This window comes from Bos indicus, chromosome 17 (genome assembly GCF_029378745.1).
Source record: "Bos indicus isolate NIAB-ARS_2022 breed Sahiwal x Tharparkar chromosome 17, NIAB-ARS_B.indTharparkar_mat_pri_1.0, whole genome shotgun sequence".
Lineage (NCBI taxonomy): Eukaryota > Metazoa > Chordata > Mammalia > Artiodactyla > Bovidae > Bos > Bos indicus.
In genome coordinates, this window is record NC_091776.1 from 69,189,205 (window position 1) to 69,207,771 (window position 18,567).

Consider the following 18,567-nt stretch of genomic DNA (forward strand, 5'->3'; position numbering starts at 1 on the left):
TGGGGCCCCCACACCACAGTTAAGCCCATCTTACAGAGTGAGCAAAGCACACAGAGGTCGAGTCCTCTCTGGGTCAAGGTCAAAAGCACAGCGGCCATGACCTTGACAGACCACACACCCCACAGCCTCCCATCAGAGACTTCACTTTAGTAAAGATTTTCTCTCTTCTCCCCAAAGCAGAGGCAGGCAGGGGGCCACCCCGTGACCCACCGCAGCCCCTTCTGGAAGGGACAGGGACCCTCTGCCTGCCAGGTCTCCATCCCAAGGGAAGCTAGGCCATCATGAGCTCAGACCCCTTCCCTGTTCTGGGGAAAAGGGAACTTGAGGGCCCTTTGGGAATCCAGGAATCCACACCCCCACTCCAGAGGGGTGACCCCTTCGGAATGACACAAAGCCAGGGTCCCAGCCTCCCCATCCAGTGCTCCTCTGCCCTTTAACCCCACCATGATCTTTAACCCCCCAGGTGTCTGCATGAATAACACTTTCACATCTGGTCCAAACTCTACCTCCCTGGGCTGACAGAGCTGTGCAGGCATGTCTTACCATGCCCATTGTGCAGATGGGGAGACTGAGGCCTGGAGAGCCAGGTGGGCCACCAGGTACCCCCGACACACAAGGGGACGGGTGACGTCTACCTGCGCTGAGCGTAAATCGGGGGAAGCCTACCGTGGTTCAGGGCACGCTGGACCCTTGGCTGTCTGGTGGGGCGCTGGCTGGGTCTTCAGTGGGGCACCATCGACGTGGGGCTGGGCCCTCTGCTGCTTCCCTCGCCTGCTGAACCTTCTCTGGAGACGTCTCCTCACTCCGCCCCCGACTTGACTTCCCGTCCAGGGCCGGGTGGCCCGGAGGCTCCCCCCACTTCCACCCCCCCACTCCCCCCCCCCCAGCTGAAGGGCTGGGGGCCACGGGGGCCAGGCGGCCCAGGTTCCTGGCCAGACTGCCCCTGACACAGGTGGGCCAGGCTCTTCAGGCCCGCCGAGGAGAGAAGCGCGGCCAGGGCTGGGGAGGGGGCGTCCCTGTGCCCAGGCGGCCCCTGCCCTGTGCTGCGTGGCGAGGCCGCCGGGGCCTGACTCACAGCTGACTGGGCCGCGCCCAGCCCGCCAGGGTGATCCAGGCCGGCATAAGGCGATGACTGGGCAGCCCTCCACATGACCGGCCGGGGTCGGCCTTAGGTGTTTTGACTCAGACCTGCCACGGGCCGTGTGCACCGGGGCCGTGTCCCCTCGTCCCCGTCGCTGGAGGAGTCACAGAGCTGCAGCCAGCCCCCAACCCCGGACACGGTGCCCCTTGAGCCACCTCTCCCTGCCCCGGCACCCACCTCGGCGCCCCGGCCCGCCTGGCCCGCCTTCCTCCATGGGCAAGGGGCCCCACCTGCCCAACCCCACCCGCTCCCGAGACCTTCACCCCTCCCCAAGCCGGCAGAGCCCAGCCCTCAGGGCCGCCCCAGGAAGCCGGCAGCTGCGCCGGCCGAGCATGGGGCCTTCCCACTCTGACTGTGGACTGTGACCCTTTCCTTGGCGTGGAAAAGGCGTTCTGTGGGCACTCCGGGTCCCAGGCCTGGCGTGGGCAGTGGGGAGAGGCGGACGGGGAGCGGGGGGCCACAGGGACAGAAAGAGGAGGAGAGCTACAAAGAAAGAAAAGCAGCGAGGAAAAGGGAAAAAGAGGGAGAGAAAAGAAAGGAGACGTGGCTCGGGCACCTGCCTAATGATAGCCCCGCAGGCCCCGTGTTCCACTGTCTCGGGGAAAACCTCTGCCCCGCCTGGGAGGCAGCCTGGTAACCGAGTCTACCAAGCTGCTGGGGATGCCGGGGCTCAGCCGGAGGGTGCACGGAGCCCGGGGCAGGGGCGTGGGGTCACTCTGCTGACCCTTCACGTCCTCTCCCATCCCTTGAGAGGGACGGACGCGTCGCAGCAGAGATGGCGGGCGGCAAGGGCATGCAGGCGCGAGGCCCAGCTCTGCCCCGAGCACGCAGGGGGTCTTTTCTGGAGGCAGACTAAGTGCCGGGGCCCCTTGCTGCCGTTTCCCAGGGAACTTTCCATCCGTGTGTGTGTGTGTGTGTGTGTGTGTGTGTGTGTGTGTGAGTGACGTGCAGGGTTGACTGAGGGGCTGTGACCGTCACCCTGAAAAGCTTGAGACAGGAAAGAAAACCCAGCTCCCGGTCGATTCCAGCAGCAGAGCTGCCAGAGGCCTCCTCTCTCTCCCTGACCCTGGGCCAGCTGGCCTGTGGATGGCGGCCCCGTCACACGAGCCGCCACTGTGGGGAGCTTGCGCTGTGTGCAGGCCCGCGGGGCGCAGGGAGTCCACGCACACTGAGGTGCAAAAGCTTTCCTAGAGCCGCCGCCCCGAGCCCCAGCCTCACGCAGCTGTGGCCGCAGGGAGCGGGGAGGGGAGCTGAGAGGGCTTCTCCTAACTCCAGGCACAGATGACAGAAATGACCCTCAGACTGAGGCTGCGGGAGGTGCACTGGGCTGCTGGAGCGTCCGTGAGGGCACATGGGGTGAGGTGCAGGCCTGGGGCTGAGCGCGGCCTCGAGGCATCCACGGGGCACCCGGCCGACGTTCTGGCAGCCGGGTCTGCGGCTCTGGGACCGAGCTGGAGATGGTGGCACCTGCAGCTTGGGGCCTCCTCGGGAGACAGCATCATGCAGGTGACACGTCCTCACTGACAGACCCCCGAGGCCCCCACCCCAGCATCTGGGGGCTGCCTGATCTGCTTCCTGCCGGGTGGGTGCCAGGCAGGGCGGAGAGCCACCACCCTGGGCTTGCCAGCTCCCTTGCCAGCTCTTCCTCGCCCAGAACCTCTTTGGCCCTCTCCACAGGCAGCTACAGAGCCGGATCCCCTTCCGCTCAGGGAGACTGTAGGTGCCTGGCTCTCCGGATCTGCCCACCTTCCACCCACAGCTTCCCAGCAGCCTGGTCCGAGGAAAGACCACCCCCAGCAGCACCACCACACTTGAACAGGGCCACAAAGAGCGAGGCCAGCCGTCTGCCGTCGAGGGCACCTGGGGAGCACCAGTCTAGGCTGGGCTCCCCGCCCGGCTCCTCACTGGGCTCCTGCTGCGTGCTGGGACCGGGCAGAGAAGACAGAGGTGGACTCTGTCCTCGGAGGCTCTAGGCTAGCAGGGGAGGCGGACAGGCAGTGCAAATGCCACATGAGCTGAGGCCCCCGCCGCCCCGTTGGACACTTTTGAGAAAAGTTACCACGTTGCTGGACCCAGCCAAGGATGAGCTGACCAGAAGGAGCACAGCACTGCAGACAGAAGAGCACCGGCAGGGGCCTTGTGGGGCGAGGTCCACTGGGATCCAAAAGTGGCTGGTATGGCAGGAAGCCCAAGAGCAAGAGGGAGCCCCACTGGGGCTGGTGGGCAGGGGGCGGGGGGCAGGTAACGGAGAGCCTTTACTAAGTACTTTGTAAACAGCCTGGAATACAGAGGGTACGCCTGGCTGCGAGTAAGAGACCTGGAGCTCTAGCCCCAGCCCTGCACTAACTTGTTCTGTGACCTTGAGCAAGAGGCTGTCCCCCTCTGGGCCCTTTTGATGAATCAGCAATACCCTCACTCACTGCACCAATTCTTGAATGCTCAGACCATTTTTTTGCCCTGGCCCTTTCCGCCACCTAGAGGCTCCACCCCTCCTCCTGTGCGTCGTTCAGGCTGCAGAGTGGACGTCACCTCTTCCAGGTGCACCGCTGACCACTCGCGTCTCCAGACTCTCACTCTCTGTTTCATCACCGCTTTGTTTTTGCCAAGCTCAAGCTCAAGCTCGCACTGCAACCTCAGGTGCTCCTGTCCGTTCTTTTGCTTGTCTGCCGTCTGTCTGACCCCTCTTCTGGGAGCTCTGTGCCCCGGGGGACTTGTGAATTTGTCAGCAGAGTTACAGAGGTTGAAAGGTAATGGGAGGATGCTCCCGCCCTGATGTCCAATGGACCGGAATTCAAAATGTGCCCGCCCCCAGGAAATTGGCTCTGAGGACCTGGGCAGGTCACTCAAATTCTCTGAGCCTCAGTCTTCTCATCAGCGAAGTGGGTCATAGTGGGTGGAGTTCTCTTCCACCCCATGTTAAGTCTTGTTCCCACCAGAAATGGGGGTGGCCAGGGACTGATCTAGGTCAAGTTCATCTAATTCTGTGAGCCCTTCCTTTGTAGCTGCCGCTTCGCATGTCACTGATGTATAGATGACCTTCCGGGGGTGAGGCCCTGAGCATTGGGGGCAGCCAGGTGGAATCCCTACCGGACCTGGGGCCCTTCAGGAAACAGTTTCAAGGCACCTACCAGGTTGCAGGCCATATCTGAGACAAGATCTATTATTATCTTGTCTGTTTCACGAAACATACCAGGGGCTTCCCTGGTGGCTCAGATGATAAAGAAACTGCCTGCAATGCAGGAGACCTGGATTCTATCCCTGGGTCCGGAAGATCCTCTGGAGAAGGAAATGGCTACCCACTCCAGTATTCCTGCTTGGGAAATCCGATGGACAGAGGAGCCTGGCGGGCTACAGTTCATGGGGTCGCAAGAGCTGGACATGACTTAGTGACTCCCTGGTAGCTCAGTTGGTAAAGAATCCGCCTGCAATGCAGGAGACCCCGGGTTGATTCCTGGGTCAGGAAGATCCGCTGGAAAAGGGATAAGCTACCCACTCCAGCGTTGGGCTTCCCTTGTGGCTCAATTGGTAAAGAATCTGCCTACAACGCGGGAGACCTGGGTTTAAACCCTGGGTTGGGAAGATCCCCTGGAGAAGGGAAAGGCTACCCACTCCAGTATTCTGGCCTGGAGAATTCCATGGACTGTATAGTCCATGGGGGTTGCAAAGAGTCGGACACAAATGAGTGACTTTCACTTCACTTCGCTGTTTCACACAACACCCACAGGACACATACCCCCAGCCACTCACCCACGAAGACCGAGAGCAACCCACAGACTCCATCTTTCCCCTGTCCCCTCTGGTTCCCAAACCTCTGGTCCCCAGCTTCTCAAGGGAGACCCACTCTGAGAAAATGGGCACTTTGAGATGCCCCCTCAGTCAGAGCCCACAGCTGACAGGGGTGTGCGGCTTCCCTTCCCGGATAGAGCAAGGACCCCCAGCCCAGCCCTCCATTGGTGGACGCTTATGGCCTTGCCACCTAGGGACCCCCCCATCTCCAAGAGGCTTCCCCAACTACCCCCCCCAACCAATGCAACAGAGACACACAGGGGCTTTAGAAACCATGCAAATTTTAAATATATGTTTGCACAATATTAACATTAAATACACATCATAAATAAGCCTTATAAATAGAAAACAGATTTTTAAAAAACTGATTTTAAAAAAATCTATAAATTAGTCCTGTCCCTCCAAGGAATTGGCCCAGAAGCTTCTGGGACCCCCCCTCCAGGAGGGCGGTGATTTCAGCACGAAAAAATACCATGATGCACCATCAGGGGGCGCAGCCGGCAGCCGAGACCCAAGACCAGGCGCTTCCAGGCACTAGGTCTCCTCCAGAGAGCGGAGCCTGTGCCCAGTGGCCGTCTGCACCGTGTGTCCCTATGAATGGAGAGAATCTGATATCCACCCTGTGTCACAGAGTCCCAGCAACTGACAAGCAGAGAGGGCTGCACGTGGTCCCCAAGCCCTTCGAATCACAAAGAGAAAACTGAGGTCCTAAGAAGCAAGGTGGCCTTGATGAGGTCACACGGCGAGTTAGAGGCCAACCTTGGACCGACCCCCCACCCCCATCAGTGCTCCTTCCAGCGCCCTCTGCTCCATCACAGCTGCCTAAAGTGAGGCCTCCCAGGCATCCAGGGATCTGGCCCCAGACGCGATGAGGCATAGTCGGCCAACTCAGGCCCTGACCCCCACCGCCTTGGAGCCAGGCCACTAGGGTAAGGAGGAAGTATGGGGGCAAGAGCCATGCAAGTCATGAGAAGGACAGTCCGGCCGGTCTCCGGGGAGCAGAGCGGGGGTGGGGGGGGGGCCAGTCTGGCCGTGAGTCAGCCTGTGTCATCCGACCCCTGAATCAATGGAAAGTTGGCCCTGTATGGACCTGGCCCGGCCACCCCCCGAGGGCCGAGGAACCCAGGGCTGGGGGCACTCCACAGCCTGACCGTACCCCTGCAGCCCAGCCTTGGGGGAGCTAGAGGGGGCTGCCCGGCTCACACCCCTTAAAGTGCGCTTCAGAGATGTGGGGAGCAGAGAGGAGATGGGTGGCAGCGGCCTGCCGTCCTGCATGCCACCTGCTGACCTTTCACCTGGCAGGGGCACCCCAAAGGCTACCGGGGCGGCTGGCCCCTGGGCGCGAGTCTCCTGATCTCCGGGAAGGGCCGTGTCCTGCGGGCCCCCCTCTTCAGGGCCCGGCAGGGGCTGTGTCTGCGGCTGCGGCCCTGTCTCTCCCCCCAGCCCCGGAGGACCTGCCCGGCTGTGCGCATGAAGCGGTGGTAGCCTCGCAGGAACCCACAGTTCCTGAGCTTGCGCTGGAAGGTGCTGGAAGGCGGCGTGGGTGGCAGCGGCGTGGGCCCTGGGCCCGGCTGGGTGGGCTCAGCAGCCTTTGGGTCCGAGGAGCCACGCAGCAGCTGGGCCATGCAGTGGATGTTGTTCCCGAACCCGCGGACATTCATCTCCGCCTGTTGGTGGGCTGCTTCCGGGAGGTCCTGCTGCAGGGCACTCAGCATGCGAAGGATGAGGCCCAGTGTGGTGTTGAGGGTCTGCAGGAAGTCCTGCCTGCTGAGCCTCCACAGGGCATCCTCGCTGGGAAAGTCCCCCGGGCGCTCCCTGCAGTGTTCCTGCAGTACGGGACTGTGTAGGCCTTGGAGGCGGATCTGGGGAGAGCGAAAAGGACAGTACAGAGGTGAGCCCTGGAGCCCCAACCACACACACACACACCTGCTCAGCCTTGAGCTGCTGGGCCACATGCACCCCTCCCCCATCCAACCCTCCCATTGTTCAGATCAAGAAACTGAGGCCCAAGAACGGAGAGGACTCCCAGGTCATTGCAGGCAGGGCTGGCGGGGGTGACCACACAAGTGGTGACGGTGGTGTGAGGTGTGTCATTGTGGAAGAGATGGGAGATGACCTGAGCTTAGGAGGGTGGACTGTTCCCTGTGACCACCCGGTGCCTAGAACAAGGCCCGTGGTAGATGTGCAATGAGCACGCTGGGCAAACAGACGAATGAGGTGACGGAGTTGGGGTTCACGCTCCAGGCCCACCCACTGTTTCCTTGACGTCTCAGGGTTAGACCCGCGACAGTCTCACTGCGGCCCTGGAATAACGTGGAGCCTCGGTTCCACCACCAGCCCCAGGCTGAGCAGGTCCTCTCTGGGGATCGCTCCAGCCCCAGCTCCACCCACAGTTCTCTGAGACGCAGGTGCCCCCCGGGGGGGCTGGGCACTCACGTAGGGATCCAGGAGCGTGCTGGGGTCCTGCATGAGGTCCGCCTGGCGCTGAAGCTGCAGGAGAAGCTCGTGGTACTTGCCCGAGCACTTGCCCGTGGCCACTGTGCACAGGAGCAGAAGTCTGAGGACCAGACCTGGGGCAGAGGGAAGACGAGGGACCGGCTTCAGTCTCTGCCGGTGGGCACCCTGCAGAGGGGAGGGTGCTCACGCGGGCCTCAGAGGAGGGCACAGCCCACCCCTCATCCGCGTGGAGGCGGGGGCTGGGCTCTGCGCGTGCCCAGGGACACCCGCGGCGGCCAGCACCACCGTCCAGAGAGCCGCTGCACTGCACCTGACACTGGCTGCGGCTTGCCAAGCGAGCCTTTTGAGAAGACGTGGTGGGGCAGCGGAGTCCAGCCTGCCAACCTCGGGAGCTGACCTGCGGGGGCCCAGGTGGGGCCCACGAGACCTCTGGGCTAAGGATCCGCCATTGCTGCAGGCCCCAATACCCCCAACCCTACAGGGGGCCTCCAGAGGGGTTTGTAGCCCCGGCCCTGAGCTCCATCTGCAGAACCAGGAGGGGCTGCCTTTCCACCTGGAGAGGATGCATGAGATAAGCTCATCCATGCCCCCATCTGACCCACAGGAGAACCAAGGCGCCAAAGCAGAAGGACTTGTTCAGGTCACCCAAGGCCACCCTCTGCCCCCATCTCTCGGGCCTCCCTCCTCTCTCCGGAAACGGCCACTTCTTTCAGGCGCCCCCCGCCAGAGATGTGGTGAGCCAGAGCGCCCCGCGGTGGGCGGGCACCGTCACGGCTCCCCCCTCCACCACCTCCCCCCACCCACCCACCGGCACCGCCAGCCACGTGGTCGGAAGGGCCTGTGGTGCAATGGCCCGGAAGGCAGTGACACCACTTTCCCTTCCTAGGAACCGTGGCCCCTTGGGGAAGACGCCGCAGCCGGGGCCCAGGGGGCTGGGCGCCAGGGGAACGCAGCCACAGGGCACCCCCTGCCACCCCCCCAGGTACCTGCTGCTGGGCTCAGCCGGCGGGGGCTGGGGTGAGCCCCGAGCACGTGGGGCCAGGGAGCCTGTGTGGGCGTGTGTCTGGGTCTGCGCAAGGCCCAAGGGAACGGCCGCCACACACAGCCAGCCGTTGTGACCCATCGGCCGCAGGGGCCCCGGGCTGCGTGCAGGGCTTCCCAGATGGCTGAGACCAAGGGCACCGTATGACGTCACGCGGCTCTGTGTGCCTGTCACCCTGTGGGTGTGGCTATGGGTGCTGTGTGATTGTGTGGGCTCCCGGGCCCCCAGACCCGGCTGAGAGTGCCCATCCATCCCAGGGCCTGCGAATCCGGGCCAAAAAAAGGAGGCACCCCACCGCCTTTCCAGACATCACACCGCGATCCCGCTCAGCTTCCCCGGCCTCCTCCTCTGCCCCAGCACATCTCCCGCCTCACTCCTGCTTCCCTGGCTTCTCCTGCAGTGGTGATCTCCTTCCCTCACTCCCTTGCTCCCAGAGTCCACAAGTCTGCATCACCTCCACCTGGAAGCCCTCCGGGGATACCCTTCTCCTGCTGTGAAGATGCTGTGTTCTCAGTAGATCCCTCTCTTTGCCTGCCCTCTGGCTCTCTCCCCTTCTCAGCATCCTTCTGCCCAGTTCCCAGAGGGCAAAGGGTGGCCCTGCTCCCCGCTGGTGCCCGTGAGCCCGGCAGGCAGTTGCCGGCGGGGAGGAAGGAAGTACTCACTGAGCAGTGTTCTCTGCATACGCTGTGCCCGCATGCTGGGTGACCGAGCTCCGGCCTGTGCCCGCTGGGGGTGACACCTCCCTGCCTGGAGCCCTGAGGGCTGGCAGCCACTTTATGCCCGTCGGGGTGATTGGCCAACACCTCGTGAGGTGGGTGGGGAGGGGGTGGGGGAGGGGAGGCCTTCTGGGAACATGACCCTAAAAAAAACCAAAGTTTCTGCAGGCGGCCAATGGGCGCCCAGTGCGGTGGCATGCCCGCGCCTCCTCCTGTTTTCTTCGAATTCATTCTTCGAGGTCAGCCCCCCACGCCCAAGGATGATGCAAACCACAGCCTCAGCCTTCCTGGGGTGAGCGGGGAAGCAAGGGGGTCTATGCTCGCTGCAGGGGGGCCGCGTCTGGGATAGATGGGAGGGTTTGCCAGCCGGGCCCCTGGAGGGCCCATATCCGGGTCCCTGGCTGGGGGCCATCGGGCTTCAGGCCACTGTGGTTTGGGGGTGAGGGGAGCGAGACATCTTCCTTCTCGGGTGCCCTTCCCGCCCTCCCGCGGGGCTGTTGGGACATCTGTGAGCGGAAACCACGGGGCTCTGGGCACAGAGCCAGACCCAGGCTGGCAGCCCCGAGATTGTGATTCTGGCCCCAAGACCTGCATCCTTTGGTGGGGCTCCCCGCCCTCTCCTCTCCCCGGCGAGGCACCCCTCATATAACCAGTGTTCCCCATCCCAGGCCCATCGAACCAGGCACTTGGGGCAAGGAAAAAGGGAGATCAGAGCTCAAGCCCACTGACATGCTGTGTGACCCAAGGCAAGTTGCTTCGCATCTCTGGGCCGTGGAGGCCCCCACCACCTATAAAATGAGGATTTGAAAAGTATCTCTCAGCTACCTCACTGGGCTGCTGCCATCATGGACATAAAAGGCAAAGGCCCTTGGAAGGAAAAAGGAGCGATGAAACAGTCTGCTTCCAAGTATTGGCTGTCGGGGAGGCGGGGTAGGGGGGCGGAGGAGATGGGGAAGCTGTGAGCTCAGAGGGGAAGCTGGAGGGGGAGTCGCTGGTGACGGGTGGGGGCCAGGTTTCACTTTCTCTGAAAGATAGTGATCTTGAGTAGGTCCTCTGCTTCTCAAAGAAACGAGAGGAGGGGCCCCAGAGACAGCGCCTCCTGAGTCAACCTGCTGCTTCCCCACAGGATGAGAGAGCAGACGGAGGCTGCGCTGGCCTGAACGCCATGCCTGGCCACCTGAGCACCTCCAACAGACTGGCTGGGGGTCCTTGGCCTGCACCCTGAGGAGTGCCGTGGGGAGGAGGGTGTCAAAGGCTGAGGAGTGGGGTGGGGCCGCTAGCGGGGGCGTGGGACCAAAGAAGCCTGAGCTGCTTGGGCCCCGTGGAGCCTGGATCAGGAATGCCAAGGTGGCCGGGAGGAGGAAGGCCGGGCACCCACTCCAGCACCCATCAATACCCCCAAGGCCATTCCCACCAGCCCGCCCCCTGGAGACACGCCCATCTAGCTCATTTACGCAGTCATTACGTTTATTTGGCCCGCTCTTTTCCAAGTGCGGAGGAACTAGCAATGGGCAGCACCAGGGGCACCCCGCCACCCTAAGCCCCGGAGGCTTCTCCTCACCCGCCCCTGCCTACTCCCTGGTCCCCATCACATCCCCGCCACCCGCAAGGCCCAGTTCTGGAGTCTCCTCCTGAGAACGTCACTTCTGCTCGATTCCGCATCCCAGCGCCCACTCCCACAAGGCGGCTTCCTGGGCCCAGGCCAGGCCTGGATCCTTGTTCATTTCACATCTCTGATCTCATCTCGCTGCAGCCCTGGGAGGGATACTGGCCGGGCAGGCGTGCCTCAGCTCCCTTTTTTTAATAGTCGTTTGCTTTTAAAAAAAAAAAAAGTACTTATTTGGCCGCGTTGGGTTTTAGTTGCAGAACGCGGGATGTTTTGTTGTGGTGAGTGGGTTTCGAGTGTGGTGCCTGAGCTTAGTAGCCCTGTGGCTTGTGGGATCTTAGTTCCCCAACCAGGGATCAAGCCTGCATCCCCTGCCTTGGAAGGTGTTTTCTTAACCATTGGACCACCAGGGAAGGTCCCTGGCTCCTGGTAATGGGAGAAAAACCGAAGCTTGGAGAAGCTCAGGGCTGGGCTCCAGGTGGGAGAGCCAGGTCTGGCCAGAGACCCTCATGCCCCTCTCATGGGCTCCTTGCTGAGCAGCCTCCATGCTCAGGGGACAGCCCAGTGTTTTCACCCCTTGGTCCAGAAGCAGTAGGTTCTCCCTGGTTTGAAGAGGCCTCCAAGACCCAGAGAGGTTGCGATCACTCCACCTGCGGTGTGCCTTTTATAAAACATCTGTATGTGAAGAAGGGTGCCTTCACATCTGAAAGAGCTGGCCCTGAGCACGGAGCTTTAAACATGCATATGAGTTTGCTGGAGCTGCCATAACCAGGTACCACAGACAGAAATGATCCAAAGGCGTTTTCTCACAGTCCCAGAGCTGAAAGTCCGAGCTCAAGGTGCTGGCTTCATCCTGAGGCCGCCCTCCTTGGCTTGCAGACGGCCGGCTTCTCACCATCTCCTCCCACAGCTGCCCTGCCGTGTCTGTCTGTGCCCAGATGTCTTCTCCTTTTATGAAAAATTATTTGGGGCCGTGTTGGGTCTTCATTGCCGCATGGGCTTTTCTCTAGTTGCGATCCACGGGCTTCTCTCACTGCGGTGGCTTCTCTTGTTGCAGAGGACCTAGGCTCGTGGGCTTCCGTAGCTGTGGCTTGCGGGCTTTTGAGCACAGGCTCAGTAGCTGTGGTGCACGGGCTTCGCTGCTCCCCGGCACGTGGGGTTCTCCTGGACCAGGGATCAAACTCACGTCCCCTGCACTGGCAGGTGGCTTCGTTACCACTGAGCCACACCAGGGAGGCCCCGATCTCCTCTTCTACGGCGCCTGTCACATTGCAGTGGGGCTCACCCAATGGCCCCACTTTACCCCGATTGCCGCTCTGCGGGCCCTGGCTCTGTGCACACTCACATTCTGAGGTGCTGGGGGTCGTGACCTCGGTGCATACACTTGAGGGACGCAAGTCAATGGCTTCAAGTAGAGGGTGTGGCTGGGGGGCTGCAGGGAGCGGGGACACTGGGGAGAAGCCCGGAGCTGGGCGGGAGGAGGCCGAGGTGAGGCGGCCCCACAGCCCATCCAAGCGAAGTGTAAGGGGAAGGTGCGTCAGCGTTTCTGGTGAGGTCAGCGCCTGGTGACGTCTCTCCTGCCAGCAGGAAAGGCTTGCGACACGGCCCCCGCCAGTATAAATAGGCTCCACGACCACAGGGCCCGGGCTGTGCCCGCTTCCCGGGCCACGTCAGCCAGGTCCGCGTGATCCGGAGGGGAAGAGACGGCCCGCTTGGTTCCTCAGAACTGCTGTTTCCTCGCCTTTCCGATCCACCCTCCAGCTGGGGCGCTCCCCCCCACGCCCCCCCTACCTTTAGACCCAAGGACAGGATTTGGTGTGACCTGAGGGGCAGGTCAACGTGAACGCAGGACGTGCAGAGGCCTGGGAGCAGAGGCCTGCAGGCTATGGGCGGAGACCAACCCAGGTTCCGGTCTCCATCTGCTAGTGGGCCCAGAATTCTTGGCCCAGTCACACCCCCCTTTTCTGAACCTCAGTTTCCCCTCTTGCAACCGCAGCGCCACAGTTTAACATCAGAGAAGACAAACAACCCCATTTTTTTAATTGAAACAAAATTTTTTTTGATGTGGGCCGTTTTTAAGTCTCTATTGAATTTGTTACAATACAGCTTCTGTTTTGTTTCCGTTTTTTGGCTGTGAGGCATGTGGGGTCTTTACCGCCCGACAGGATTTGAACGCACACCCTCTGCACTGGAAGGCGAAGTCTTAACCACTGGACCATCAGGGAAGTGCCTACAACCCAATTTTTAAACGGGCAAGGGATTTAAAAAGACTTTTCTCCAAACCAGACACAAATGGCCAATAAGTACGTGAAAAGAAGTCAGTATCATTAGCCATGAGGAAAATGCATGTCCAAACTACACCGAGATGCCACTGCACCTCCACTAGGGCATCTGCAACCACACACAGACAATAACACGTGTAGGAGAAGACGTGGAGACGTCGGAGCCCGTGTGCACTGCTGGTGGCAATGGAAGAGGGTACATTCAGCCACTTTAGGAAAAAGAATGTCTCTTCCTCGAATGGTGAACGTAGAAATCTCAGACAACCAGCAATGCCACTCCTGGGCATGTACGCAAGAGAACTGAAATCATATAATCACATAAAAACTTGCACACAGATATTCACAGAAGCATTCATTCACAATAGCCCAAATGTAGAAGTAACGCAATAGTCCATCAACAGAAAATGGATTTTAAAATGTGGTCTGTCCATACGATAGAATATTATCCAGCCAGAAAGAGAGATGAAGTACTAACGCGTGCTACAACATGGACGAACCTCAAAATCATTATGCTCCATGCAAGTCAGTCAGAAAAGGCCACGTATGATCCCTTTATATGAAATGTCCAGAAATGGTGAATCCATAGAGACAGAGAGTGGATTAGTGGTTGCCAGGGGCTGGGGGATCTGGGGACAGACAAGAAGTGATAGCTTATGGATAGGGTTTCTTAGGGGGGACGAAAATATTTTTTTAACTATCAAACAGATGATTTCACCCTCTTATAAATATACTTAAACCACTGGATTATGTTTTTTATTATATTTACTTTTTATTTATTTATTATTTTTGGCTGGGCTAGCTCTTCACGGCTGCATGCAGGCTTTTCTCCGGCTGTGGCCAGCAGGGGCTACTCTTCATTTGCGGAGAACAGGTTTCGCACTGTGGTGGCCTATCTTGTTGCAGAGCACGGGCTCTAAGGCACGTAGGCTCCAGCAGTTGGATATAAGTCCATGCATTATATACACTTTAAATGCACTTGATGGGGACTTCCCTAGTGGACGGTGGATAGGAATCGGCCTGCCAACGAGGGGAACGCAGGTTTGGTCTCTGGCTCGGGGAGCATTCCACATGCCTCGGAGCAACTAAGCCCATGTGCCACAGTTACGGAAGCCCTCGTGCCGAGAGCCTGTGCTCCGCAACAAGAGAAGCCACCGTGATGAGAAGCCCACGCACTGCACGAAGAGTGCAGTTCCCGGCTCACAGGGACTGAAGACAGCTTGCACAAAGCAACGAAGACCCACGGCAGCCAAAGATAAATAAATAAAGTAAATTTAAATGCACTTGATGACATGTGAATTGCATCTCGATTGTGAAAGTGCAGGGCCAAATGCTGCCTACTAACTACATGGCCGGTGCCGTAATTCCGTGGACGGGGCGCGCCAATGCCCGGCCCACAGCGAGTGTCCAGTGAGCACTTACCCACCAGCCACTGGGGCAGACGACGGCACACATCTGTTTAGGTCACAGGGTGACTCTGAGGGCGGTTGGGAAACTCACGTTACATAAACGCCGGGTGAGCAAGGATCTTCCAGGGCCCCTGTGAGGTCAGCGAGGTCACCCTTGGCCTGGGGGTCATCTGACTCAAGACCTGCCAGGGTTCTCCTGGGACCTGGTGTGTCTGTGGGGACAGGACTGCATGCCCTCCCCTGCACCCCGTGGTTCCCCCAAATTGGGTGACTGACCCCCGTTTCCAAGAGCCTGAACACCTATTAAGGGAAGTGCAGAGAGAGAGAAGTGGGACTCGCTTCTCTGCACCAACCTCACATTAGCCGTCAGCCGTCAGCTCCCAGACCAGGCCCTGCCATGGGGAACACCCCCACCCAGGCCAAGGCCAAGGCTACTGGGGGCTGCTTCATCTACTCTGAGGTGCGACGAACAGGAGCCGAGCGTGCAGATGACCCCCACCCCCGGGCCACCCTCTTTGAGCCCAGGGTCTCCTCTGTGAGGTGCTGGGACAGGAGAGATGACCACAGAGGGTCCACAACCCTATAAAGCACCATGGGGTCCCGTGGAGGCTCCAAACACTGAGACGTCGCCGTAAATAAAAGCAGTCCTAAACATGCAGCCTCCCGCCAATGCAGGAGACATAAGAGACTTGGGTTCAATCCCTGGGTCGGGAAGATCCCCTGGAGGAGGCCATGGCAACCCACTCCAGCATTTTTGCCTGGGAAATCCCATGGACAGAGGAGCCTGGCAGGCTATAGTCCACGACCTGGCAAACACTCAGCAGGATCAAGGAGTCCAGCGAACGGAGCCCTGGCTTTTCTCATGATGACAACACACGAGACCTATTTTGAAACATCACATTCTTGCCAAAACTGTTTTGGTGCCCCAGGCACGTGCTGTGTGCCCAGTGGTGACAATCGGGCTCATTTCTGCAGCTCTTCTTGGGACCGGGACCAGGACTCCCTCATGGGTCAGCTCCCTGCATCCTCAAAACCCCCTAATGAGGCAGAGCCCATGGTCCCTGCCTTGCAGGTGGGGAAACTGAGGCCTGAGAGGTGGGAGCTTGCGGAAAGGTGCACAGAGGGGAGGAGGCAGAGATGCCACAGAAACAAACGCCAGCGGCTCCCAGAGTGCCCTCACAGGGTTGGCTGCCTGGGGAGGTTGGGGACGGAGGTGGGTATTTCCGCGGGTCTGCACAGACATCGCTGAAATTGTGAATTCCACAGTGAAACCTGTGAAATTCCAGGTTTCATTGGCAGAAAGGCAGAACAGAAACGCTACAAATTCCGGGTCAAGAGAATTGCAAGGGCAAACAGGACCTCATGGAACAGTTTACAGAACGAAGGGTGTGGCTGGAAGTTGAATGGGAAGGTTGGGGTGTGGAGGAACTACCCTGGAGATCCAGGGGTTAAGAATCCCTCTTGCAGTGATGCTTGCAATGCAGGGGACCCAGGTTCGATCTCTGGTCATTGAACTAAGATCCCACCTGCAGCAGGCAACTAAGCCCACAATGAAGATCTTGTGTGCTGCAACCAAGACCCAACACAGCCAAATAAAACATTTTTTTAGAAAAGGGCGGGGGACACCAAGCCACCCTCCGGAGGGGCTTGTACAACACAGCCTGGTCTGATCCTCTTGCTCAAAACACTCCCTGGTTTCCTGTTGCCTCTTGGATAAGGCCAAAGTCATCGCCATGGCCCCCAGTCCCTGCCCACTTCCCCAGCCTCCCCCAACACCTCTCCAGCTTGCCCGCCGCTCTCTCTGACCTTCTTCAGCCCCCACAGGAGTGAGCTCTTATCCCAGGGCCTTGGCACATGCTGTACCCACTACTGAACTGCCATCGGACACCGAGTTTCAGCTCTTCAAGTGGCCTTCCTCTACCCCAGGCTAGTTTACACCCCCGCCCCCGCCCCAGAGTACCACATACCCCTCTCTGTAGCATTCTTCAGAACCATAAACTTTTAAAACTGTGGGGTTGTGTCCCCAGCCAGACTGTAAATTCCAACAGGGTGTGAAATGGTGGTGGTGGTTCCCCATCGCCTGTCTCCAAAGCATAGCAGAGGCCTCGGAAGGTAGAGGTGAAAGTGAAAGTGTTACTCGCTCTGTCGTGTCCAACTCTGCAATGCCATGGACTGTGGCCCACCAGGCTCCTCTGTCCATGGGGATTCTCCAGGCAAGAGTACTGGAGTGGGGTGCCATTTCCTTCTCCAGGGGATCTTCCCAACCCAGGGATCGAACCCAGGTCTTCCTCATTGGCAGGTAGATTCTTCACCATCTAAGCCCCAGCGAAGCCCTGGAATGCAGTAGGCGCTCAATAAATCCTTGATGACTGGATGGATGCATGAGCATGCAGCTGCGGCTATGGGGCCCAGGCGTGTCCCCAGCCGCCATGCAGAGCCCCCTGCAGCCGGGCCTCTACAAGTGCAGGCCCGCTTCACCGCCGGGCGGGACGGGGCCTCTTGGAGACTTTCTAGTGCCCTCATCCGAGGAACGTCAGAATCGCGTTGCTCCTGATACACCAAGGCGTGTGATCCCTCCTTTTCAGGAAGCCTCGATGGTTAAAGTGAAGGACGAAGCAGACAGAATAGGCTCCATCTCGAAAGCAGGACTCCAGCTTGGGCCCGACTGTGGACTTTGACCTATATGCCCAGTATCTATGGAAACGACATACCAACTGGAAAACCAGGCCCGCCCCCCGCCCCCCCCATGGAAGAACCCCAGGGCTCTACTTAGACTCTCCATCGCCTAAAAGAATACCCTCATTATCTGTGTAACCAAATAGAATCATAACTTTTATTATGCTTATTGGGGTATGACCACAGGCCTATTGATAATTGTCCACTGTTAACTACTAACGCACATGAATCGTGGGTTAACTTTGATCATATCTCTCTTTCACCTTGTCCAGACTAGTTTCAAAGAATTTGGGGAGGTGGGTTTGGGCACGTACACAGGGTATATAAGGTGTTCACAAAAACTGGTCGGGGTCCTTGGCTAAGAGCAGACTCTGCCTGGGCCCGCCGGTGTAATAAACCGCGCTCCACCATCTGCAGTCCTTCTGATTGAGCTTGTTTCCCGGAACACGTGGCTACAACAAAAGACGCTGACTTTTTCTTTTATGATGATTTTTCAAAAGCAAATTCAACATCTATTCTTTCAGCTGCTGCAGATTTCAACACTTCCCTGCAAAAACAAACTGAAAAGGAAAAAGGCAAGGCGTTTCTCCCACTTCCTTTCAAGAACGCATTTCAGGACAAATTCTACGTAAGCCTCGTAGAAAGGCGCCGCCAGCCTTCGTTGGAGGGGACAAGCCTACCGTCTCTCGTTCAACCTCTAGGTAATAAAGAACCCGCTGCATGTGTGGGACACCAGGCCAGGTGCAAGGGATAAATCGCCAAGAAAGACAAGGCTTACTCACAGGTGAGTGAAATTACCACGAAGCCTGGAGGGACCTGGAAGACTCATTTGCCAGGCTGCCCGTTTCTTGCCGCAGGAGTGAATGCTGACCCAGCCTGATCTTCATGGTACCCCAGGGTCTAGCAATGAACCTGCATTCTGTCTGCCCCCGCTCCCTGTCGGAGTCCTTCCCGGGACTGATGGCGAGACCCAGGAGACACACCTCCCTGGCGTAGCTGGAGTTTCTGAACCGGGATGTCACAGGTGAGAGTGGGGTCCTGCCGCGTGGGTGAGAATGTGGCTGGTGCAGCCAGAGAGGCCGAGGGATTTTCCTGAGCCCTGGTCCCGGTCCCTGCACGAAGTCAGGTTCCAGCTACACAGGATGTGCCAAGAGGCCAGTTCTGCTAGCTGAGCTGATTTCCCGGCACTTCCGGGGAGTCCTCAGTCCTCAGGGCGGAGGGCGTGGAGGGAGGAAGTGGGATGGCTGAGCCTGCTCTGGGTGCCAGCTGCAGCCCAAGGTCACCAGCTTTGCTTGACAACTCGAAGGAGATGGGGGATCAAGCTGGGGGCCCAGTGTCTACAAAGTGGTAAAGACTTGAGGCAGGATTCGCTTTGCAGAGGTGCCGATTGCGGGCCCTGGAGAAAATGCCCTGGGGTGGGCACTGGGAAGACTTGCTGTCTTCCTCCTCCTGTCC

The 18,567-nt window shown here is 59.2% G+C and overlaps 1 protein-coding gene across 2 annotated transcripts; it reads right to left on the minus strand.

Annotated features, from left to right (window-relative positions):
* Positions 1-5,197: 5,197 nt before the first annotated feature.
* On the minus strand, positions 5,198-9,199 carry OSM (oncostatin M). 2 transcript variants are annotated; one of them, XM_019976992.2, is made up of 3 exons: positions 9,089-9,199; positions 7,364-7,497; positions 5,198-6,789 (listed from the first exon to the last, which is right to left on the minus strand). In XM_019976992.2, exons 1-3 carry the CDS (start codon positions 9,120-9,122, stop codon positions 6,244-6,246), a joined length of 714 nt encoding a protein of 237 aa, XP_019832551.2. In that variant the 5' UTR covers positions 9,123-9,199; the 3' UTR covers positions 5,198-6,243. The 2 variants fall into 2 exon arrangements, with proteins under 2 accessions (XP_019832551.2, XP_070625916.1); XM_070769815.1 differs by lacking the exon at positions 9,089-9,199 and adding an exon at positions 8,371-9,079.
* Between the last annotated feature and the right edge of the window lie 9,368 nt (positions 9,200-18,567).

Bases quoted from the DNA above. Each gene is read 5' to 3' on its own strand.
- OSM (XM_019976992.2), bottom strand. From the start codon at position 9,122: ATGCGGGCACAGCGTATGCAGAGAACACTGCTCA. The intron at 7,498-9,088 runs GTGAGTACTTCC...CCTCTGCCCCAG, and splicing joins TATGCAGAGAACACTGCTCA to GTCTGGTCCTCAGACTTCTG. The intron at 6,790-7,363 runs GTGAGTGCCCAG...CGCTCTCCCCAG, and splicing joins GCACGCTCCTGGATCCCTAC to ATCCGCCTCCAAGGCCTACA.